General features: G+C 41.8%; 2 protein-coding genes and 1 non-coding gene across 6 annotated transcripts in view; all 3 read right to left on the bottom strand.

The window, feature by feature from the left end:
• Positions 1-25,395, bottom strand: part of PHYKPL (5-phosphohydroxy-L-lysine phospho-lyase) — a 43,028-nt gene that overhangs the window by 2,698 nt on the left and 14,935 nt on the right. For 3 of the 4 annotated variants that reach the window (XM_036241563.1, XM_036241560.1, XM_036241561.1), the window contains 4 exons: positions 4,337-4,491; positions 3,833-3,922; positions 1,714-1,844; positions 377-456 (listed from right to left, as the gene is read on the bottom strand). In XM_036241563.1, coding sequence (XP_036097456.1) covers positions 377-456; positions 1,714-1,844; positions 3,833-3,922; positions 4,337-4,491 — 456 coding nt within the window. Of the gene's footprint in view, positions 1-375; positions 457-1,713; positions 1,845-3,832; positions 3,923-4,336; positions 4,492-25,395 lie in introns of those variants that run through there. The other variant, XM_036241562.1, reaches the window with a different exon arrangement.
• LOC118616153 (poly(A) polymerase alpha-like) lies at positions 10,751-11,923 on the bottom strand. The gene has a single exon (XM_036241567.1). The coding sequence runs from the start codon at positions 11,903-11,905 to the stop codon at positions 11,267-11,269; it is 639 nt and encodes a 212-aa protein (XP_036097460.1). The 5' UTR covers positions 11,906-11,923; the 3' UTR covers positions 10,751-11,266.
• On the bottom strand, positions 21,665-21,771 carry LOC118616583. Its single transcript, XR_004956580.1, has one exon. It is a non-coding gene; the product is annotated as a U6 spliceosomal RNA (small nuclear RNA).

Here is a 25,395-nt window from a genome sequence, read left to right on the forward strand (position 1 = left end):
TCCAGCAGGACTATGAACCTACATTCAAGGGTGCCCTCTCCTGGCTGAAATGTAATAGCTTGCTCTGGCTGCACCTATTTGCTGCTGGATTGGAGCACCTCAAGTGTGGTGGCAAGAGTCAGCAGCAGGGTGTGAGGCCCTAGGTGGACAGAGCTCCATAAAGGGAGTTTTGTTTCCCCTCACTTCTAGAAGAAACTGGCTGGGGAGGAAGTGGCTTCTGCCCTCTTGCCCCAGCTATTAAATGCAAATAGTTTTGGAGGTTTTCTGGCAGGGGTGGGTAGAAAGAGACCAAGGTAGCCAGAGCCTCACAATATTGAAAGTAACTTTTGGGAAGGGGGCATCATTTGAAAACAATTTATAATTGTGGCCCACTCACCTAGTGAAGGACATGACTCAGCAGGGCTGCTCCAGGGCCAGGTCTTAGTGTCTCACAACTTCTCACCCTTTCTTCCATGTCTGAAAAAGACCCCAGAGCCACCCAAACTGGTTAACCCTTTTCTTCTGAAGGCCGTTGCTGCCTCAGTGTCCGCCTCTTGGATGGCAGTTTAGAGATTGGGCCTACTGGACAGGCTCATGATCCCCACCCTTTATATGTACAAGGCTATCAACAATTTCTCTTAAGGAAAAAGCCAATCCTTAAGTTCCCGAGACTTTTAGATTCAGTTGGAGGCTCCTTTGTATAAGACCTAAGCCACTTTTGTGCCCCATCTCACCTAGCAGGTCCTGTCCCTTACCTCTTCCCAATTGTGTACAGTAGAGGTTGGCTCTCAGCTCCAGAGCCCTGGGGGCAGAAGTCAAATAGCCGAGAGGTGAGCAGGGAGAGGCTGGTCTGGTCTCTACCTAGAGATAGGACTCTACCTATTTAGGTGACCTGACCACCCCCCAATCCCCCAGAGCTCTTTATGTACAGCCTCAGTGCATGTACAGGGCTAATTTGGTAATTATAGATTTCCTTGTAATTGGAGAGACTCTGAGTGATGTTGACGTTCTTTTTTTTTTTTTTCCTCCTCGAGGACATTTTTCCATTTTTTGTTCAGATAGAATGGGAGGGAGAGAGGAAGAGAGAAACATCCACGTGAAAGGGACACATCGAGTGGCTGCCACCCACATGACCAACCAGGGCCGGGGACAAACTACAACCGAGGTACGTGCCCTCAGGGGGAACCGAACCCCGGTTTCTCATGACTGCAGGCCCACGCTCTAACTGCTGAGCCAAACCGGCCAGGGTGATGTTGACGTTCTTTAGATGATTTGAGAAGAGAAAATCTCATTGTGTTCAACGTGGGCACAAATCTTTTTTTCAGCCCCTCAGCAGCTGTTTGTGACCCTTAGCCTCAAGTTAAAACACTTCTACCATCTACATTTCGCAGTGGCTTTTAGGCCACAAAATGAGGTGTAGTTCTGATGGCTGAGCTCATAAGCCCAAGCCATGTTACCTTTGTCTTGCATCCCACACTGGAACCTGCTTAGGCAGATGGGTGCTGGCTCAGCTCCCATCTACCCAGTGCTTGGGAGGCTCCCCAGGCTCAGGCAGAAATAGGGGAGACCTGGGTCAATAGAGGACCCTTCTTCACTTCAGCTCCTTGTTCCCTGCACTGTCCAAAGGACACCTGGCTCAGCTGTTGAGCCCCCTCCACGCTGGATGGTTCTAGCTGCCAGCTCCAGGTTACGTTCTAGGGACAAGGTCAGCTGTCCCTTGGGCTTTATGCTTACCCGTAAGGATGGCATCCAGCTTTGCCACCACGTGTTGTACGTTGTCCAAAGTGAAGCACATTGGTGGCTTAAACTTCAGGACATTCCTCCCAGGGCCATCAGTGCTCAGCAAAATGTAGTTTTCCTTCAGCCTGTAGGATAGGACATAGCAAGGCCCTGCTACCCACCAGCTCAGGGCCCTTCACATGGCCTTAAAAGATCCTGTCCTTGGCCTCCTGGCCAGGGCTTTAGCCCCACTGTTCTTGGAATCCTCCACAGGCCAGTTCCCCCCAGGGCATGGAACTGGCTATCCCTTGCAAAACTCAATGCCCATTCTTAGTGGCCCATCTGGGGTGCCCTGTACCTGGCCCTGAGCCTGCTGCCCCTCTGCAGGCATCTAGTTTCATCTGTCCCTGGAGTTCTAGTCTCAACTAAGCCAAGACTAGCCCCAAGGCTACAATGTAGTCCCTGTGTTTTCCATTTTATATATGGTTTATATGATATGTATGGCTTACTTTGTATATGTGTGGAAAATGTCATTTTAGAGAATGGTACAGTGAGCTCCATGTAACCTTACCTAGCTTCAGTAATTTCCCCTGCTTCCTGTGTATAGGTAATCTTGGCAATCCCAGACAACACTCAGTTCTAATTTGTAGTTCTTTTTAGGAAGATGACTCTATCCTCCTTAATATCGTTGGTATGTAAGACTCATTTTTTAATACTCCACATTTACACTTTTAATCTAGGAAGGTGCTCTGGCCAGGTAGCTCAGTTGGTTAGAGCATCGTCCCAATATGCCAAGGTTGTGGGTTCGATCCCCATGCAGGGCACATACAAGAATGAGCTAATGAAGGCATGAATAAGTGTAACAACAGATCAATGTTTTTACTCTGAAAAAATAACAGGAAAGTATTTTGACCACCAAGAGAAGTGGTCTGACACTCTGACTTCCACTCATTCTTTTTTTACTTACTGTTACTAATTTTTAAAATTAATTTTAAAGAGAGGAAGGAAGAAGGGGAGAGAGACATCAATGAGAGAACATCAGTTGGCCACCTCCCACATGCCTCCCACTGAGGATCTGGCCCACAACCTGGGCATGTGCCCTGACTGGGAATGAACTGGTGACCTCTTGGTGCATGGGTTGACACTCAACTACTGAGCCACACCAGCCAGATTTATTCTGTTATTTTTAAGTCTCATCAGGAACCACAGTCACCCCTGGCTGCCTTCTGGCTCCTTTCTCCCATCCTGTTCTTCCTGACACTAACTATGGTGGTGTGAGAGAGAATAAGGTCTGGACTTCAAATTCAGCTCTGCCACTTACTAGCAGGGTGACTGCAGGTGAAACATCCACCCTTGGTACCAGTTTCCTAGCTGAACTGGAGAAATCACCATAGTGACTGAGATGGAAGAAATCAACTGGGGCTCAAATCTGACTCCTTCCCATTGGCCATGGTGGATTCCTGAGTCTGGAGGGGGTGGGGTGGGGGTAGGCCCAGCCAACAGAGAGAAGGCAGGGACTGGATGATCACATAGGGGAGGGGTCAGTCTCAAAAAACCATATGGAGGGAAAGATTTTTACATTAATTTCTACTGATTTATGTGAATTTCAAACAGAATGGTAGACATTTCCCAAGGGTTTTCTGAGGTTGGGGGAAGGGGTAGGAGTGAGGAATGGAGATAAAAGGGAATGACAAGTGGAAGGGTCCTGAGGTTGGAGTCCTTCCTGGGTTCAAGTGAAAGAAATATTAACTGGGTTGGGTGTTGGCTTCTGAGTTCAGAGATGCTGGTCCATCCAGACACACCCCACCTGGACCCTGTCCATCCCCAGTCCCTGGTGTGGCCCTGGAAAAGCTGCTTTCCTTGGTCTTAGAGCCCAGGCAGCTCTTAGCAGCTCTGGCATCCTGGCAAAGGTGGTGCTCGGGCTGGCAATGACCTGAAACCTTTGCTACTGGGTATTGGGCACAGAGCTGATGGAGCTGCTTTTTCTATCTGCGGACCTCAGTCAAGTGGGTGCACAGCTAGACCACCCCTCCCCCCTCAAAGTAGTGTGCATGGTAGATGGAAGGAGAGCCAAGAGGGAGGCTTCTTCCCTGTTGGGGCCCTAAACTCTGCAAAGGCAACTTGTTTGAAGTACCTGGATATCAAGTATTCAGCCTCTTCGGTGGCTGGCATTCTTGTGGTCTCATCTTTGATCAAATCCACACCAATGAAGAGCCCGACGCCCCTGGAGCAGAAGGCAACATCTGAGAGTCCAGGCCTAAGGAACCATGGGCCTTGCCCTTGCCCTCTGATTGGGTCTCAGTCAGGCACCATTGGAAAGTCCACCAGAGCTTGTACCTCTGTCTCCAGGGAAGACTGAGAGCCACAGGAACTGGTGGTGATGGTGTGTGTGTGTATAGGCAGTAACTGCAATGGGGAAGGGCCCTTGCTGTGGACAGAGGAAAGGTTGGGGATCATAACTGTCTTCCCCTCCCTAGAAGTGCCTTTTTGGGTAACAGCCCTTAGTGCAGTTCTTTCCCCGTGGAGTGGAGAGTAAAACTCCCACCATCACAGGTAGTAAGGAGGTGAAAGAAGGAATGACTCTAGGCCTTTTGTGGGTGCTTGGTTAGTGGGTACTGACTGCTGCTCTGAGTCTCACCTGATGTCCCCGATGATGGGATGTTTGGCTTTCTGTTTCCTGAGGAGCTCCATCAGGAAGCTGCCCACACAAGCAGCGTGAGCCTGCAGCTGCTCCTTCTCCAAGACATCCAGGACTGCCAGTCCCACTGCACAGGACACTGGGTTGCCCCCAAACTGAACCAGGGGCAAAGGTCATGTCACACATCCAGCAGAGCAGGCCATGCCCAGTGAGGGTGAGGGCAGCAGAACTGCCCCACACATTCCAAGGGTAGTGATGAGAACACAGGCTCGAACCCCTCGAGTTCTGCTGAGGTCCCTTTGGGCTGTCCTGCCTTTCCAGGTGCTAATGATTGTAACCCAGGTCAGGTACCCCCAAGGATGCTGTAGGAGCTCTGAGAAGATGAGTCAGAGGAAACTGTTGTATATTCCCACAGAGCTGGTTTTGGTCAGGAGGCTTTAGGGCCCCATCTCATGGGCTGGGCCCAGACCCACAATTTATTGGACCAGTTCCCATAAATTCCAAGAAGGGTCAAGAGCAACATGCCAGAGCCACACCTAGAAAAGCTATTCTGGTTTTGAGCTCATGGCTCTGCTGGCTGGACCTAGGACAGACTTTAGGGTGCAGACTACAGCTGGCTGCCTGGGAGCCATGTGCAGCCTGAAGATCCATTTTATTTGGTTGTGTGGCATTAAGTTTTGAATTAGGTCTGGATGCTTTAAAATAAGAGACTCTGCACAAAAATAGGAATTTTTTTTTTTTTTTTTTTGTTATCCTCACCCGAGGATATTTTTCCACCTTTTGTACAGATAGAGTGGGAGGGAGAGAGAGGAAGGGAGAGAGAGAAACATCGACGTGAAGGGACACATCGAGTGGCTGCCACCCGCACGACCAACCAGGGCCGGGGACAAACTGCAACCGAAGTACGTGCCCTTAGCGGGAACCGAACCCGGGTCTCTCCAGACCGCAGGCCGACGCTCTAACCGCTGAGCCAAACTGGCCAGGGCAAAAAATAGGAATTTTTTACTTAAACCTGGCCTATCTGGCTACCCTGGCATTGGCTGTTCCCTTTAGGCACCCTGAGTGCTTAGATTCACTGCCTTCACCTGGCCCTGCAGAGTCTCTGAGTGGGGACATGCATTGTAGAGAGCAAGGAGCAAGTGTCTCCTGCAGACCATCTTTTTCTTTTGTGTTGTACCCTCTTTTTTCCTTAAACTAGATCTTAAAAAATATTTTATTGAGGTATAGTTTGCATAAAATAAACCGCATATATCTAAAGTATATACAGTCATCCATCACTTAGGTGATTTGTCCTTATGTGAACGTCATAGAGTGTACTTACACAAACCTACATGATACATCCTATAGCTCTCTAGGGAAGAAAAGATAATTTTCCCTCTACCCTCTGTGTTCCTGATTGAGACAACCCTGTGATAAAAGACATGAACAGAGAACAACAAACAAGTTTAATAACATGTATACCTCCTGCATACATAGGAAAGACCCAGGAAAACTGAATAACTCGCCAAAATGGCTGAAGGCCACCTTAAATACCATCTCCAGCTGAGGACAAAAGAAGATAGATATTGGGGTGGGGGAGCCAGGTAAGGAAGGTTATCAGGAAAAGCACATTAAATTGGGGTAAAGTTGTTACGCAGATTTAGGTTACTTCCTTCTGCATTGATAAGTGTTTAGTCTGGAGATGTCATCTCCTCTTATTGGTACAGAGGGAGACACCCTTGGAAATGGAAATTTCCCTTGTAAATGTAGCTTACAAGAGTCATTTCTACTTGGTTTTTGCAGCTTTGCCCAAATCTGTTTCTTTTCTTTTGATTTTTTTTTTTTTTTTTTTTAGAGAAACATCGATGTGAGAGAGAAAGATTGATCGGCTGCTTCTGCATGCACACTAGGGAGGGAGCCCACAACACGGGCATGTGCTGTGACTGGGAATTGAACTGGGACCTCAGTCCATGGGGCAACACTCAATCCACTGAGCCACAAATCTGCTGTTTCTTAAAATTAACCTGGCTCAAATAATCCTTATGCCAAAGAAACATTTTGGGGTGACAAATTCTGTTCCCCTATAGCTCCTAGGCTACAAGGCTGCACAGCTTATTACTGTACTGACTGTGGTAGGCAACTGTAACACAATTTTAAATATTTGTGTAATATGTTTGTTATGACTGCCGTGGTATCACTTAGGCTCCACTATAATCTTATGGGGCCACCATCGTGTATGTTGTGGATGAAAAACAGGTTCTATGGACAGTGGTAACCTCACGGTGATTTGATCATAAATTCCTAACTGGGCAGGTCTTGGTGGGTAGTCATGCCCCAGGTCTATAACTTCTTTTTTTTTTAAAAAAAATCCTCACCCAAGGATACTTTTTCTCAAATATCTTCAGATAGAGGTGGGGGGAAGAGGGTGGGAGAGAGAAACATCAATGTGAGAGGGACACATCAATTGGTTGCCTCCCACACGATCCGACCAGAACCAAGGATGAACCTTTTTTTGTTTTGTTTTGTTTTAACAGGCCTATAACTTCTTCAGTAAAAGGTTTATCTTTGCTTTACACCAGCCCTATCCATTGTTTCTGTGCATCTAGGTTAACACACCTTTGAAATAAACCACTCTCAAGAAAGCACATAATCTTCCATAATGCATTAAAGCTGCAAATGCATTAAAGCTGCAAAATGGTATACTTGGAATACTTTTCTTACTCTGTTGAGATCTTGCTTCCAGGTGTATCCTCTGTTTGGGTCAAAGTAATTTTTTCCCCTTTTTTGTTATTTTAATATTTTTTCAATTATAGTTGACATTAAATCTATTAGTTTCAGGTGACATTAAACATTTTACATTTACACATAGTGTTAGATGGTTATATAATTTCGGCTCAAATAATTTTTTTTTCCTTTAAAAAATCTTTTTCCATTTTTCAATTATAGTTGCCATACAATATTAGTTTCAGGTGTACACCCCAGTGATTAGACATTATAAAACTTATCAAGTGATCAGCACAAAAAAATCTCAGACCCATCTGACACCAAACATAGTTGTTAGAATATTATTGACTATATTCCCTATGCTATATTTTACACCCCCATGACTACACTATAACCACTAATTTGTACTTCTAAATCCCTTCACTTTTTTCACCCATAACCCCAACCTCCCTCCCATCTGGCTACCATCAAAATGTTCTCTGTATCTATGAGTGTTTCTGTTCTGCTTGTTTGATTTTTAGATTCAATTATTGATAGATATGTATTGCCATTTTACTGTCCATATTTTGATCTGTTTGTTTTACTACTTCTTAAAGAAGACCCTTTAACATTAAAGTAATCTTGGTTGTAGGTCTTTGCTTTTTATCACTTTGAATATTTCTTGTCACTCCCTCTGGCCTGCAAAGTTTCTGTTCAGAAATCAGCTGACAGTCTTAAGATGCTCCCTTGTAGGGTAACTAACTGCTTTTCTCTTGCTGCTTTTAAGATTCTCTCTTTGTCTTGAACCTCTGGAATTTTAATTATGATATATCTTGGTGTGGGCCTCTTTGGATTAATCTTGTTTGGGACTCTCTGTGCTTCCTTGGACTTCTGTGTCTATTTCTTTCACCAGGTAAGGGAAGTCTTTTTTATTTTTTCAAATAGATTTTCAATTTCTTGAGTCCTCTCTTCTTTTGGCCACCCCTATGATGCGAATGTTGGTATGCTTGAAGTTGTCCCAGAGTCTCCTCACATTATCTTCATATTTTTGGATTCTTTTTTTCCTGCTGTTCTGATTGGGTGTTTTTTGTTTGTTTGTTTGTTTCCTCATATTCCAAATCTTTGATTTGGTTCTTGGTGTCTTCTACTCTACTATTGATTCCCTGTGAATTATTCTTCGTTTCAGTTAATCTATCCTTTATTTCTGACTGGTCCTTTTTTATGTTGTTGATGTTCCTGGTAAGTTCCTTGAGCATCTTTATAACCATTGTTTTGAACTCTACCTGATAGTTTGCTCACTTCCATTTCATTTAGTTCTTTTTTTGGAGATTTCCTGTTTTATGTATGAAATGTTTGTGTCTGCATTTTGGCTGCTTCCCTCTGTTTGTTTTTATGTATTAGGTAAAGCTGCTATGTCTCCCAGACTTGGTAGAGTGGCCTTGTGTAGTAGGTTTCCAAGTGGCTCAACCTCCCCAGTCACCTGAGCTGGGTACTCCAGGTGCGCCCCTGTGTGGACTGTGCACTATCCAGTTGTAGTTGAGCCTTGATTGTTTTTGTTTTTAATCCTCACCCGAGGATATTTTTCCATTTATCTTCAGATAGAGTGGGAGGGTGGTGGGGGGAGGAGAGAGAAAGAGAGCTCTGAGAGAGAGAAACATCGATGTGAGAGAGAGACACATCGATTTATTGCTCCCGTACAACCACAACCAGGGTCGGGGACGAACTGCAACTGTGTTATGTGCCCTTGGCTGGAATCAAACCCGGGTCTCTTTGGTCTGCAGGCAAATGCTCTAACCGCTGAGCCAAACTGGCCAGGGTGAGCCTTGATTGTTGTTGGCATCACTGGGAGAGATTGGCCTTTAGGCCAATAGGCTGTGAGGACCAGCTGTGACTACACCCAAAGAGCTGCTGTGCAGGAGCCAGCCCTATAGAGCAGGACTTGTTTTCAGTGGGGCTTTGGTGCTCACTGAGTCTGCCCCTTGAGTGTGTTGCTCATGGAGGTGGTACGGTTGTAAAATGGCATGGTCTGAAGCTGACCACTAGGTACAATGGTTCTGGGGCCTCCTGTGAGGAGCAAAGTCAGCCAGTACCTGTGCCCTGCCTAGGTCAACCTGGCACAAGCTACACAGCAATTTGCAGATGACTGCTACTTCTGTTGGGCTTGGAGGTGCCCAGGAGAGACCAAGCTGTGAACCAAGGTAGGCAGTCGCTAGTGCTGGGCCTGGGGCCACTTAGTGAGAAGTATGGGGCAGTGCTGAGGCCAGCTGCTGCTTTTTTGAGAGATTTTAGGAAAGTCTGAAACATGAGCAAACATATGCCATTCATATGGAAAAGCCACTGGAAATAGCTTGGATGTGCCTGCATGTTGGGTGCGGTGGAGTCTCAGGGAATCACTGTGGTGGGGCAAAGAGTATGAGCCAAGTTGATGGAGACTTAGATGTGGTGCCTGCCTGTGGGATCTGTGGTGGGAAAGGCTCAGAAAAGGAACAATGGCCTCTGTCAGCACTATTTTCTGGGAGAAATGTGCCTTCCACCTCCAGCTCTTGCCCTGATGCCAGAGAAGTTAGTTCTTCCCTGTATGTCCCTGGTTCCTTTCAAGCTGTTGCCCCAACACTGGAGCTCAGAGAGAGTGAGTCTGAGTAAATCTGTGCATGGGCCCTTTAAAAAGAACTCCTTGGGACTCCAACAGCCTCTCTGTCACTCAGCCACAATCCCCGCTGGTTTTCTCAGCCTGGAGATACAGGGACTTCTCTTCCTGGCATTGGAACCCTGCACCGAAGAGTCTGGTGTAGGGCTGGGACTCCTTGCTTCTCACAGGGGACCTCCACAGTCAAGATATCCCTCCCAATTAAGTGGCTATAGGACCAGCCCGTTTGTTCCTCTGCCCTGCCTACCAGTCTGATGTGGCTTTAATTCCCTGGTTGTAGGACTTCTATTTAGCCAGATTTCAGGTGCTTCTGAATAATAGTTGTTGTGTAGTTTAGTTGTAATTTTGATACGGTTGTGGGAGGAGGCGAGTACTGCTTTAACCTACACCACCATCTTGACTCCCATCTCAAATTTTTTTTAATCCTTATCTGAAGATATTTGTCCATTGATTTTTATTTTATTTATTTTTTAACATTTGACTATATATTGACATTTTACCAGCTTTGCCTAGGTTATAATCTTAGTAAGTTTCCAGAAATAGCTGAAAATACAAATTTTAACAGTTCATTCCTTTGCCAAGGTATACAGATTTTGAGATTGGTTGAAGACTAACATATGCCTACAAAACTGATGTTGCTACAAATGCTGTGGGAGTTTGGTTACAGAATGCAGCAAAACTGTAGGGGCTGTACTTTACCTTGACAGAACAAAATCCCCAAAACATGGGGTTTAACTAAAAACAGTACACCTTTTGTGGCAGGTTAAGTTCTATAGGAGATACTTAAAGGAAAATGCAAAACTACATTCGTCTAGCAAGAAGAGATTTCACATATGCAACCATTACTTAAGAGAGCAACATGTCCGACATGCCTTAAATACATACTTGTACTTTTTTTTTTCTATTTTTTGTTCAGGTAGAGTGGGAGGGAGAGAGAGGAAGAGAGAGAGAGAGAAACATCAACGTGAAAGAGACACATCGAGTGGTTGCCACCCGCACAACCAACCAGGGCCGGGGACAAACTGCAACCAAGGTACGTGCCCCCAGCGGGAACCGAACCCGGGACTGTCTGGACTGCAGGCCGACGCTCTAACCGCTGAGCCAAACCGGCCAGGGCCATACTTGTACTTTTGAAAGAAGTTTGGAGCTTCAAAAAGTTTGGACCACTCTCCCTTACTCAGCAAAATTTCATCTATGATAGCAAGACCTTGTTTAAACTCCTCAACCATGACCATCCATGTTGAAACAGACACATTGTTTGTGGAGTTCTGTTGTGGGTATGCTGGTGTAATTATAGGCATAAGATGGTACCTATCACTGGGATTTACCCTTGGGTTCCATATAGGCAAATTAAGATTGCATTCTTCAGGTTGTTTCAATAGCACTGGATTTGGCCATTCCCATTTAGAAAATACCAAGAAAAATTTAAGTACAAGAGTTGATGCTATTGCAGCTATTTGGATAAAGCTGGCAAGTTCTTGCTACTAGCATAGCGCAGGAAACACCACCGAGGAAACCTAATATATTGGAATAGATGTTGTAGTGTTTGGCCCACAGTTTGATAGCTCTCAGAGTTAACCTGAAGTTGTCAATGTTTGGTACTAGGTGTCAAATTTCATCATTACCCTGCAACCGTTAAGACTTTTTATGCATCTTATATCTAAATTTTTAAGCAGACTGTTATCTTGTAAGTCCAAGTCTTCTGGAATAGCCTGCAGTGCTAATCTTGCAAATAAAATATCAATCTCTATCCCATCAAAACACAGTTTGATACCTGGCACAGATGCCTCTTCAACAGCTTTTAAATCTTTTACTTCTTCCTGTAGTTTTAACTTATCATAGAATGAGGTGAAAAAGTCACTCCAATCAACATATCTTGGTGCAACACACAACGCATCAGTATCGGCACCTTTTGTGTGTACTCCTAATCTGTAAGATCCAAATGTAAAAATTTTTCCTCCAACATTTTCAATTACAGATTGTGGAAGATTCTTGCTTTCACTGATTTCATGTATCCACTCTTTTACTGGGTTATTTAATTTTCCCAAAATTAAAATCCTGCGCTGCAGTTCCTCTTCCTCTTCAAAAACCCCAAAAGGCTTCAGAATCTCAATTAGTTTCTGTGTAAGCAGGCAGTCAGTCTCCTTGGGGGCTGCTAAGCTGATGGGAGAGGTAATGCCATAGTGCTTCTGTGGCAGCTGTGTTTGTTGTGATCCCTGCGTTGTAACTGGAAATGGCATTGTCACCCCCCCACCCCCGCTACTGCCTCCGCCGCTGCTGCCCTGGGCAGGATCCACTGGGGGGCGGGGGGCGCGCTGGGCTGTCACAGCCCTGGGTCCAACCCCACTCCCGCACCCTCTCCAGCCGCTTTAAGCGCTTCTCCTTCCCCTTTGTCCTCTGTCCACTGATTTTTAGACAGAGTGGAAGGGAAGAAGGGAGGGAGAGAGAGAAACATCAATGTGAGAGAGACACATATATTGGTTGCCTCCTTCATGACCCCTACTGGGCTAGGGATAGAACCTGGAACCCAGGTATGTGCCCTTGACTGGGAATCAGACCCATGGCCCTTCGGCCTTCGGGCTGAGGCTCTAACTGCTGAGCCAAACTGGGCAGGGATAACATAATTTATTATAAAAATTCTCTACAGGTTCAGATGTTGTTACATCAATAGTGTGGTCTGTTGTTGACCAAAAAATCATTACCTGGTGCATGACCAGTTCAATATGATTTGACATATGTGTAAAACTGTAGAACCTGGGCCACAACGAGGACACAAAACATTTCCATCACTTTCCAGAGTTCCTTGTGCCCCCCCTATTGGCCCAGGAAATCACTGACCTGCTTTCTGTCACTACAGTTTTGCCTTTTCCAGAACGTCTTATGAATGGAATCACAGAATATGATGATTGTGCCTCACTTCTTCTGCTCAACATATTTTTGAAATTTATCCATATTGTGCGTATTAATAGGTTGTTAATTTTATTGTTGCATAGTAGTCCATTGTATGGATGTACTACAATCTGTTTATCTAATCTCCTGTTGATGAACCCTTGGGTTATTTTGATTTTTGACTATTAAGAATAAAACTTATTAACATTTATAACAAGTCTTTTTGTAAACATATGTTCTCATTTTTCTTGGGTAAATACCTAGGAGTGGAACTGCTGGATTGTATGATAAATTTATATTTAATTTTATAAAAAACTGTGAAACTGTTTTCCAGAATAGTGGTGCCATTACTTTCTAATCATTAGTCTATGAAATTCCAGTAGTTCCACATCCTTAAAAATATTTGGAATTCTCAGTCTTTTTAAATAAAGAGCCCCACACTTAAGATCACACAAAACTACCTAGGTGATTTTGCTATGAGGCAGCTTTCTGATATGTTCAAAACAAATTATGTGAGGAATGCACACAGGATGCATTGAGGCTCCTTATTATATCTTACTAATCATGGCTCGTTAAAAGGTAGAGTATACGGTTTAGAATCATGACCTGGTCAAGATGCTCAACTAGTACAATAGATAGGTCTTTCCCCCAGCATCACCCTAGAGGGACAATAGAAAGAAAATAAACAATGCCCTGGCCGGTTTGGCTCAGCGGTTGGAGCGTCGGCCTGTGGACCAGAGTCCCGGATTCAATTCCCGCTAGGGGCACGTACCAAAACAACAACAACAAAAAACAAAACAATAGCTTTGACACGGTCCTGGAAATCTAGAAGGCCATGAGTATGTGTAGGGATATGCTCATGCCCAATGTTAAGTTCATGTTTAGGAAAGCCCTACAAAGCTCTAAACTCTCACCACTGACTACCTTGAAGATCTGAAGAAGGAAGAAGGAAGGGCTAAACCAGAACTGTAAAGTGCTTGGCTGAGTTGTTGAAGCATACCCTAACACATGCACCACAACATATCAACCTTTGTCAAAGGTTGAGAGACCTCTTGGTTCCAGATATTTAAGATGTCTGCTCAATCATTACATGATCACTAAGCTAACCAAGCAGAGACTACAGTGGCTATGCATGACAAAGGACACAGACTTAACAGGATTAGTTTTTAAAAATCACTGGACAAAGAACAAAAAGCAACAAACCACGAGGAGGTAATATGATTTCCAAAGTTGCCACATATTATTTAAAATGTTCAGTTTTCAACAGAAAACTGAAACATGCCAAGTGTTGACATAAGAAAATGCCCACATGTATAGAGAATTTATTTAAAAAAAATTTTTTTTCGTGATTTTATTTTATTTATTTATTTATTTATTTATTTATTTATTTATTTATTTATTTATTTATTTTTATCCTCACCCGAGGACATTTTTCCATTTTTTGTTCAGGTAGAATGGGAGGGAAAGAGAGGAACAGAGAGAGAGAGAGAAACATCGATGCGAAAGGAACACATCGAGTGGCTGCCACCTGCACAACCGACCAGGGCCGGGGACAAACTGCAACCGAGGTACGCACCCTTAGCGGGAACCAAACCCGGGTCTCTCTGGACCACAGGCTGACGCTCTAACCGCTGAGCCAAACCGGCCAGGGCAAGAATTTAGTTTTAATTTATTGATTTTAGAGAGAGAGAAAGGAAGAGAGCGAGAGAAAGAAAGAAAATGATTTGCTGTTCCACCTACCCAGGCACTTACTGGTTGATTCACATGGGCCCTGACGGGGGAATCAAACCCGTAACCCTAGCACATCTGGATGATGCTCCAAACAACTGAGCCACTCAGCCAGAGCTGCAGAGAATTTTCATGAATTTCTTTGAGCCAAAATTGACAATTGTCAGAAAGCAAGATCTCAAATGGTCAAGAAAATGACAGTTTTGCAGTTTATTTTATGCATTTGTAATCAAGGAGGGAATATAAGGAAGATGACATGAAGGTGGGAGAAAGCAAGGCAAGGATTGGATTATAGCAGGGATGGGGAATGTCTGGCCCATGAAATCAATAGCAGCTAACATCACGTGCCTCACCAAATTAGCCTGACCAAACATAGCAGGCTAATTTTTAAGTTGATAATTTTGTATGGCCTGCAAATGATGTTATAAATATCTACATGGCCCTTGGCAGAAAAAAGGTTCCCCACCCCTGGATTACAGGATAATAAGTTAATAAGTTAATAAGATTATGTGCTCTCTTGAGGGTGGTGAAGGGGTGCTACTTCTGGTATTTGAAAGGTGTCCTATAAAAAAATTAAAGAAAGAAGAAAAAAATAACAACAAAAAAATCCCATAAGGAAAAAAAAAAAAAAAGAGAGGTGTCCTAACCTAGATGCATGAGAACAATGGGCAGGGTTTGCTTAAACCTTTGCTAAAGAAGTTATATGTTAAAAAAAAAAAAAAGTTATAAGCCTGGGACATGACTACCCACTGTGAACTACTCAGTGAGGAAATTATGATTTATTACAGCACCCATTTTTTGCCCACAAAAGAAAGGAGAAACCATGGCCCATATGGGTGAGTGGAGAAGAAAAGCAAACAATAGAAACTATCCCTGAGGAAGCCCAGATGCTGGCCTCATTAGACAAAAATTTAACAATTTTTAAAAATTTATTGATTTTCTTATAGAGAGAAACATTGATTTGTTGTTCCACTTATCCATGCACCCATTGATTGATTCTTGTATGTGCCCTGACCAGACTGGGGACTGACCCCACAGCTTTGATGTACTGGTACGATGCTCTAACCAACTGAGCTACTTGGCCAGGGCTAGATAAAGACTTTAAATGAGATGTTATATGTTAAAAGGACTAAAGGAAACCATATCTAAAGAACTAATAAACAAAACATGAAAATAAGGTGTCACCAAATACAGAATATCAATAAATATATATAGAGCCCTGGCTGGTTTGGCTCAGTGTAGGCCTGTAGATTGAAGGGTCACGGGTTTGGTCTCCAGCCCTGGTTGGGGTCATGTGGGAGGCAACCAATCAATGTGTCTCTCTCACATTGATGTTTCTCTCTCTCTCTCCCCCTCCCTCCCTCTCTCTCTTTCACCCCCTTCCCTCCATTCCACTCTATCTGAAAGATCAATGGAAAAATATCTTCTGGTGAGGATGAACTAAATAGATAGATTAGATTAGATAGAATCAAAAGACAAAGACAAAGAGGGTGGGTAAGTAAAATGGGTGAAGGTGGTCAGAAGTACAAACTTCCAGTTAAAAGTCAATAAAATAATGTACAGCACGATGACTACAGTTAATACTGTATTGCATATTTTAAAGTTGCTAAGAGTAGATCTTAAATGTTCTTATCACAGGAAAAAAATTGTAACTGTGTACGGTGATGAATGTTAACTAGACTTACTGTGGTGATCATTTCACAATACAGGTGACCCTTGAACAATGTGGGAGTTAGGGACGCCAACCACTCGCACAACTGAAAATCTATGCGTAACTTAACTTGGCCTTCCACATATGTGAATTCCCAATCATGGATCTAAAATACAGTTGATCCTTGCCTGGCTGGAGTGGCTCAGTTGTTGAGCATTGTCCCATGCACCAAGATGTTGCTGGTTTGATTCCTGGCCAGGGCACATGCCTGGGTTGTGGGCTCAATCCCCAGTAGGGGGCATGCAGGAGGCAGCTAATCAATGTTTTTCTCTCATTGATATTTCTATCTCTCTCTCTGTCTCCCTTCCTCTCTCTGAAATCAATAAAAACATATTTTTAAAAATACAGTTGATCCTTGAACAATGTGAGCTTGAACTTTATGGGTCCACTTATGAGGTACAAGGATCCACAGTTCAAACCTGCATTGTTCAAGGGTCAACTGTTTATATAGTTATTGAATTATGTTGTATATCTAAAACTAATACAATGTTGTATGTCAGTTATATCTCAATAGAAAAAATACAAAGAAAGAATATTGAAATCAGTGAGAGTCATCATATACAAGAGATTCTTAACAAGAATAACAACCAGTTCCTTATGAGAAACCATAAAGCCAGAAGGCATTGGGATGACATATTCAAAGTGATGAAAGAAAAAGATTGTCAATCAAATATTCTATATAAAGTATCCTTCATATAGAAAGAAAAAAAATTACAAAAAAGAAAAAGAAAAACAGAACAAACAAACAAAAAGTATCCTTCAAAAATGAAGGAGAGCCCTGGTCAGTGTGTCTCAATGATTAGAGCATTGGCCTGTGCACCAAAGGGTCGCAGGTTCGATTCCAGTCAAGGGCACATACCTGGGTTGCAGGTTCAATTTCCAGCCCTGGCTGGGTATGTGGGGAAGGCAACCAATCAATGTGTCTCTCTCACATTGATGTTTCTCTCTCTCTCTCTCTCTCTCTCTCTCTTCCTCTCTCCCTCTCCCTCCCACTCTCTTTGAAAATCAATGGAAAAAATATCCTCGGGTGATGATTAACAAAAAAATAAAAAATGAAGGAGAGCCCTGGACAGGTGGCTCAGTTGGTTAGAGCATCGTCCCATACATCAAAAAAGGTTGAGGGTTTGATTTCTGGGCAGGGCACATACCTAAGTTGTGGTTTAGATGCCCTATTGGGGTGCATATAGGAGGTAACCGATTGATGTCTAGCTCTCATATCGAAGTTTTTTTTCCCTCTCCCTCCCTCTCTTTCTATAACATAAACATATCCTTGAGTGAGGATTAAAAAAAAAAAAGGAAATAAAGAGCACTGGTAAAGACATATGTAGGTTGAAAACAAAAGGGTGGACAAGGTATACCATGCAAACAGTAACCAAAAGAGCTGGTGTGGCTGTACTAATATCAGACATAAGAAACTTGAAGATTAAAATTGTTACTAGCTGGAAATATCAAGGGGGGACACTTTATAAAGTATGTGATTGTCTAACCACTATGCTGTACACTTGAAATTAATACAAAAGAATACTAGTGTATACAGTAAATAATTAGCGTGCCTAAATAAAAAAACTGTTACTAGCAATATAAACACTTTACAATGATAGAATCTATCAAAAGAGTATAACCATTACAAACACATATGCATTTAACAATAGAGCCCCAAAATACATATAGCAAAAACTCACAGAATAGAAAGGGGAAATACACAGTTCAACAATAGTTTAATCTCTCATTTTCTTAAAAAAATTTTTTTTTCTTTATTGATTTTTGGAGAGAGAGGGGGGGAGAGAGAGAGAGAGAGAGAGAAACATTGATGAGAGAGACCATCAAATGACTGCCTCCTGCATGCTCACCATTGGGGATTTGGCCCACAACCTGAGTATGTGTCCTGACTGGGAATAGAACTGGTGACCTCTTGGTGCATGGGTCGATGCTCAACCACTGAGCCACAGCGGCTGAGCCAAACTCTCATTTTCAGTAACAGTACAATTAGAAGATCAATAAGAAAACAGAAGACTAGTCCTGGCCAGTTTGGCTTAGTTAAGGGTTGCGTGTTTGATTCCTGGTCAAGGGCACATACCTGGGTTGTAGGTTGGATCCCCAACCCTGGTGTGGGTCATGTGGAAGGCAATCAATCGATGTGTCTCTCTCACATTGATGTTTTTCTCTCTCTCTCTCCCTCCTACTCAATTTAAAAATCAATGGAAAAATATCCTCGGGTGAAGATTAACAAAATAAATAAATAAAACAGAAGACTTGAACAACACTATAAAAACAAGTGATTCTAAAAAAAGCTCCCAAGTCCAATTGGTGTGGCTTGGTGGTTGAGCATCGACCCATGCACCAAGAGGTCGCCAGTTTGATTCCTGGTGAGGACACATACCCAGGTTGTGGGCCTGATCCCTGGGGTGGGGTGGGGGGGCATGCAGGAGGCGTCCAGTCGATGTTCTTTCTCATCTATGATTCTCTCTCTCCCTCTCACATCCTCTCTTTCTAAACCCAATAAAGGGGAAACAAATAAAACAAGACAAGACTTCTCAAGTGCACATGGAACATTCTCCAGCATAGACTATATATTAGGCCATAATATAGTTTAAAAACTTAGAATCATACTAAGTATCTTTTGCCAACACAGTGGAATGAAACTAGAAATAAATAGCAGAACAATGTAAACTTAAAAATATTTGGAAATTACATGTGTCAAAGAAGTCAGGGAGATTAGAGAATATCTAGAATGAATGAAAATGAGAACAACATACTAAAAATTATGAATGCAATGAAAGTAATGCTTACAGGAAAAGTTCTGTCTGTAAACACCTATGTTGAAAAAGAAATAGGACCTCTAATAATCTAAATTTCTACCTTAAGAAACTACAAAAAGAGGAGCAAACTAAACCCAAAACACAGAAGAAAGAAAATCATAAGGATGGAGTAGAAATAAATAGAAATAGAAAAGCAATAGAAAAAATCTAAACAAAACCAAAAGTTGGTTTTTGAGAGTATCAACAAAATTGACAAAGTTCAGTTAGGTTGACCGAGATAAAAATACTTGTTACAAAAACCAAGAATCCAAGAGGACACATAATATAAGTTATATGGAAATAATATGTACAACTTTATGCCAACAAGTTGGAGAACTTAGATGAAATTCCTAGAAAGATAAATACTGTCATTGACTTGAGAAGGAATAGAAAATCTGAATTAGACCTATAGTAAGAAAGAACAATGGGTAGTAATATTAAATTCCCACAAAGAAAAGCCTAGAACCAGATGACTTCACTGGTCAATTTTACCAAAATGTTTAAAGAATTACTACCAATCCTTCAGAAAGTCTTTCAGAGAATAGAAGAGGTATGAACACTTTTCAGCTCTTTCTTTGAGGCCAGTATTATTCTGATACCAAAACCAGACAAAGATATTTCAAGAAAACTACAGATAAATATCTCTTAAGAATACAGATGCAGCTCTGGCCATGCAGCTCAGTTGGTTAGAGTGTCATCTCGATACTCCAAGGTTGTGGGTTCAATTACCAGTCAGGGCACATACAAGAATCAACCAATGGCCCTGGCCAGTGTGGCTCAGTTGGGCATCATCCTGTGCACCAAAAAGTTGCCAGTTCAATTCATGGTCAGGGCCTGGGTTGTGGGCTCAATCTCCAGTAGGGGTCGTGCAGGCGGCCACTCGGTGTTTGGCTCCCACATTAATGTTTCTGTCTCTCTCCCTCTAGCTTCCCCTATTTCTAAAAATCAATTTTAAAATATCTTAAAAATAAATCAACCAATGAATGCAGAAGTGGAACAACAACAATAACAAAAAACCTCCATAAAAAACTAGCAAATTGAATCTAGCAACATATAAAAAGGATTATATATATACCATGATCAAGTGGAATTTGTCCCAGGAATGTAAAGTTGGTTCAACATATGAAAATCAGGTAACATAAACCATATTAATAGGATTAAGGAGGAAAAATCATCATTTCAATAAATGCAGAAAAAGCATCTGACAAAATCCAATAGTCTTTTATGATAAAAGCACTCAACAAATTAGGAAAAGAAGGCAACTTCTTTAACCTGATAAAAAGACATCCATGAAAGACTCACAAATAATATCATCCTTAGTGGAGAAAGACAATGTTTTCCCCTAAGATTGGGAACAAGACAAGATGTGCATTCTTTTTTTTTTTTTTTTTATCCTCACCCGAGGATATTTTTCCATTTTTTGTACAGATAGAGTGGGAGGGAGAGAGAGGAAGGGAGAGAGAGAGAGAGAAACATCGACGTGAAGGGACACATCGAGTGGCTGCCACCCGCATGACCAACCAGGGCCGGGGACAAACTGCAACCGAAGTACGTGCCCTTAGCGGAAACCGAACCTGCGTCTCTCCGGACCGCAGGCTGACGCTCTAACCGCTGAGCCAAACTGGCCAGGGCAAGATGTGCATTCTTGAGACTTCTATTTAACATTGAACTGGAGGTTCTAGGGCAATTAGGCAAGAAAAAGAAATAAAAGGCATTCAGAATGGAAAGGAAAAAGTAAACTATCTCTATTCTCAGATGACATGATTTTTGTACACAGAAAATTCTAAAGAATCCATAAAAAACTATTAGAGTTAATATATGCATTCAGCAAGATTGCACAAGACCAATATTAAAAAACCAGTTGTATTTCTATACACTAACAATGGAGAATCTGAAAGTGAAATTAAGAAACAATTCTATTTACAAAAGCATGAAAAAGAATAAAAGAGGAGTAAATTTAACCAAAGTAGTTTAAGACTTACACAATGAAAATTATAAAACATAATTGAAACCTACATAAATGGACAAACATTCCATGTTCATGGATTAGAAGACTTAATGTTTTTAAGATGGCACCCCAGCTGGTGTGGCTCAGTGGTTGAGTATCTACTCATGCACCAAGAGGTCGCCAGCTCGATTCCTGGTGAGGGTACATGCCCGGGTTGTGGGCCCGATCCCCAGTGGGGGGCATGCAGGAGGCGGCCAATCAATGTTCTCACTCATTAATGTCCCTTTCTCTCTCCTTCTCCCTTCCTCTCTCTCTAAAATCAATAAAGAAAAATTATAAACAAAATATATTTTTAAGATGGCAATACTCACCAAACTGATCTACAGCTTCAGTGCAGTCTCTACCAAAATGCAAGCTGCCTTTTTGTAAAAATTGACTAGCTGATTCTGAAAATTCATATTGAAATGCAAGGGACCCAGAATAGCCAACACAATCTTCAAAAAGAAGAACAAAGACTGGAAGACTCAAAAACATACTACAGCCCTGGCTGGTTTGGCTCAGCGGTTAGAACATTGGCCTGCAGTCCAGAGAGACCTGGGTTCGGTTCCCGCTGAGGGCACATACCTTGGTTGCAGTTTGTCCCCGGCCCTGGTTTGGTCATGCGGGTGGCAACCACTTGATGTGTCCCCCCTTTGACGTCGATGTCTCTCTCTCTCTCTCTCTCTCCCCCTCCCACTCTATCTGAACAAAAATGGAAAAATGTCCTCGGGTGAGGATAAAAAAAAACAACAAAACATACTACAAAGTACAATAATCTAGGCTCTGTGCAACTGGCAAAAGGATAGGTATATAGATAAACAGGATAGTCCAGAAATAAACCCATAAACCCACAGATTTATGGTCAATTGATTATTATTATTATTTTTTAAAAAAGGAATGCTTCATAAATTTGAGTGTCTTCCTTGTGCAAGGGCCATGCTAATCTTCTCAGTATCATTCCAATTTTAGTATATGTGCTGCCGAAGCAAGCACTCAATAGATTCTTGACAAGGGCACCAAGAGCATTCGATGAGATGAGAATGGTCTTTTTGGTAAATAGTGTTGGGACAACTGGATATCTACATGTAAGGATCAAGTTACCCCCTACCTTATACCATATGCAAAAATTAGTTAAAAATGGATCAAGACCTAAATGTAAGACCTAAAACTATAAAACTCTTCAAAGACAACAAAGGTGTACATCTTTATGACCTTTGATTAGGCAATGGTTTGTTAGATATGACTTCAAAACACAGGCAACCAAAAAGAAAAATTGGACTTAATAAAAAATTAAAATCTTTTGTGCTTCAAAGCACACTACCAAGAGAGTGAGAAGACAACTCAGATAATGAAAGAAAAAATATTTACAAATTCTGTCCGATAAGGATCTAGTGTCTAGGATATATGAAGAACCTCCACAACTCAATAAAAAAAGACAGGTAATCCAATTAAAACAGGCAAAGGATTGGGGTGGTGAACATACAATACAGTGTACAGATGATGTGTTGTGGAATTATGCACTTGAAACCTGTATAATTTTGTTAACCAGTGTCACCCCAATCAATTCAATGAAAAGAAAAAAAAGAAAAAATAAGCACAGGATATCAGTGGGCCTTTTCCAAAGAATATATATATAATTGTCAATAGGCACATGAAAAGAAACTCAACATAGTAGCCATCACAGAAATGCAAATCACATTGACATACCACTTCATACTCACGAGGATGGCTATAATAAAAGACAGAAAATAACAAATGCTGACAAAGGATATGGAGAAACTCATACATTGCTGGTGGGCATGAAAACTGCTATAGCTGCTTGCTTGGAAAAAGTCTGTCATTCCTCAAAAAGTTAATTCTAGAGTTGCCACATGACCCAGCAAGTCCACTCATAGATATATACTGACTAGAACTGAAAATATATGTGCATACAAAAACATGTACATGAATGTTCATTGCAGTATTATTCATAATAGACACGATAGGGGAAAAAATTCAAATTTTCATTAACTAAAGAATGGATACATAGGAATGTAGTAGAGTCATACAATGGAATATTATTCACCTGTAAAAAGGAATGAAATACTGATTCATGCTATAACATAGAAGAAACTTGTAAATATTATACTATGTGATAGAAGCCAGACACAAAGTGTCACATGAGTGATTCCATTTATATGAAATACCAAGAATAGGCAAATCCATGGAAACAGAATGAAGGTTAGTGACTGCCAGAATTTGTAGAGAGAACACATGGAGTGTGACTGCTAATAGGTATAGGAATGCTTTAAAAATTTTTTTTGTTTAATTCTTACCCGAGAATATTTTTCCATTGTTTTTTTTTTTTAGATAGAGTGGAAGGGAGGGAGGGGGAAAAAGAGAGAGAGAGAGAAACATCGATGTGAGAGAGAAATATCAATTGGTTGCCTCTCGCACGACCCCAACAGGGGCTGGGGAGTGAACCTGCAACCCAGGTGCCTATCCCCAACTGAGAATGGAACCTGCAGCTCTTCAGTCCCCTGGCCGATGCTCTAAACGCTGAGCCAAATCAGCCAGGGCAGGAATGCTTTTTGGGGTAATAAAAATGTTCTGGAATTAAGACAGTTGCACAACTTGGGGAGTATACTAAAAATCACTGAATTGTACTTGTATCTGAAAGAATACATTTTATAGTATGTGAATTATCTCTCAACTAAGAAAGCATCAGTGAATTCAGCTTTTTCAACAGCAATACTGCATACAAGGTGAAAATGGAATATACTTTTTTTTTTTAAATCCTCACCCAAGGATATTTTCCCATTTATCTTCAGACAGAGTGGGAGGGAGGGAGAGAAACATTGACATGAGAAAGACACATCGATTGGTTGCCTCCCGCAGGACCCCGACCAAGGCTGGGGATGAACTGCAACCGAGGTACGTGCCCTTGACCAGAATCGAACCCTAGACTCATTGGTCTGTGGGCTGATGCTCTAACTGCTGAGCCAAACCAACCAGGGCTACTTTTTTTTTTTATTCTGACCCGAGGATATTTTTCCATTTATCTTCAGAAAGAATGGTAGGGAGGGAGAGAAAGAGAAAGAAACATCGACGTGAAAGAGACACATCAACCAGCTGCCTCTCACATGACCCCGACCAGGGCCAGGAACAAACAGAGGTACATGCCCTTGACCGGAATCAAACTCATGACTCATTGATCTGCAGGCTGATACTCGAAGCACTGAGCCAAACCGGCCAGGGCCTACTTTTTTCTTTTTTAATTGATTTTAGAGAGAGAGAGGAAGGGAGAGGGAGAGAAAGATGGAAACACTGATAAGAGAAACATTGATCAGCTGACCCACCATGCCCCCTACTGGGGATCAAGCCAGCAACCCCAACAGGGAATCGAACCTGCAACCTCTTGGTGCATGGGCCAGTATTCAACAAACTGAGCCACTTGGGCTGGACAAAATGGAATATGCTTTTAAATATTTTAGCTAACTATAAAATCTAGGTCCTAGAGCAAGCTCCTTGAAGGAAAATAACTAGGACCTAGATTTTATAGTTAGCTAAAATATTTAAATATGAGGGTCTGATAAAAATATTTTTAGGCACACAAGACAATAGAAGGTTTGCAACATAAAGGCTTGCACTGAAAATAATTTGGGATTAACTACTTGTAATACGGATACTCAAATAAAATAGAAAAGATTAGAGATAGGAAAATATATTGAACTGAAATTATAAATTAATATAATGGCAACAGGCCTAAAAACATCAATAGTTATGTTAAATTTTAATTGTCTAAAGTCATTACTTTAAAATCAAATATTAACAGATTTTGACAAAAGGTCAAATTTTAGATACATGTAGGTTAAAACAAACAAACCTAAAACATGAACACATACAAAAAGCACAAATAGAAGGGTGGAAAAATACATATCAGCCTAAAGAAATCAGGAGTAGCTTTATCAGATAAAATAAAATTTAAGACAAAATAATTACTTGGAATGGAAATGATTATTCCATATGATAAAACATTCAATTCCTGGAAAACTGGACAGCCACCCACAAAAGAAGGAAATGGGACCACTATTTTACACCATACAGAAAAGTCGACTAAAAATAAATGAAACACTAGAATGTAAGACCTGAAACTATAGCCCTGTCCAGTTTGGTTCAGTGGTTAGAACCTCAGCTGTGGGCTGAAGGGTCTTGGTTTCAATTCCCAGTCAAGAGCATGTACCTGGGTTGCAGGTTTGATCCCCAGCCCTGATCGAGTGTGTGCAGGAGTCAACCAATGGATGTGTCTCTCTCACATCGATATTTCTCTCTCTCTCTCTTCCCCCTTCCTCCCTCCCTTCCACTCTAAAAAATCAATGTAAGAAATATCCTCAGGTGAGGATTAACAACAAAAACAACAAAATAATAAGACCTGAAACTATAAAACACTTAGTAGGAAACATAGGTAGTAAGCTCCTTGACATCAGTTTTGTCGATTTTTTGGATTTGATACCAAAAGCAAAGGCAACAAAAATATAAACTAGTGGGACTACATCAAACTAAAAAGCTTCTGCATAGCAAAGGAAACCATTAATAAAATGAAAAGGCAATCAACCAAATGGGAGAAAATATTTGCAA

Source organism: Molossus molossus, unplaced genomic scaffold (assembly GCF_014108415.1).
Source record: "Molossus molossus isolate mMolMol1 unplaced genomic scaffold, mMolMol1.p scaffold_m16_p_4, whole genome shotgun sequence".
In the NCBI taxonomy this organism is placed as follows: domain Eukaryota; kingdom Metazoa; phylum Chordata; class Mammalia; order Chiroptera; family Molossidae; genus Molossus; species Molossus molossus.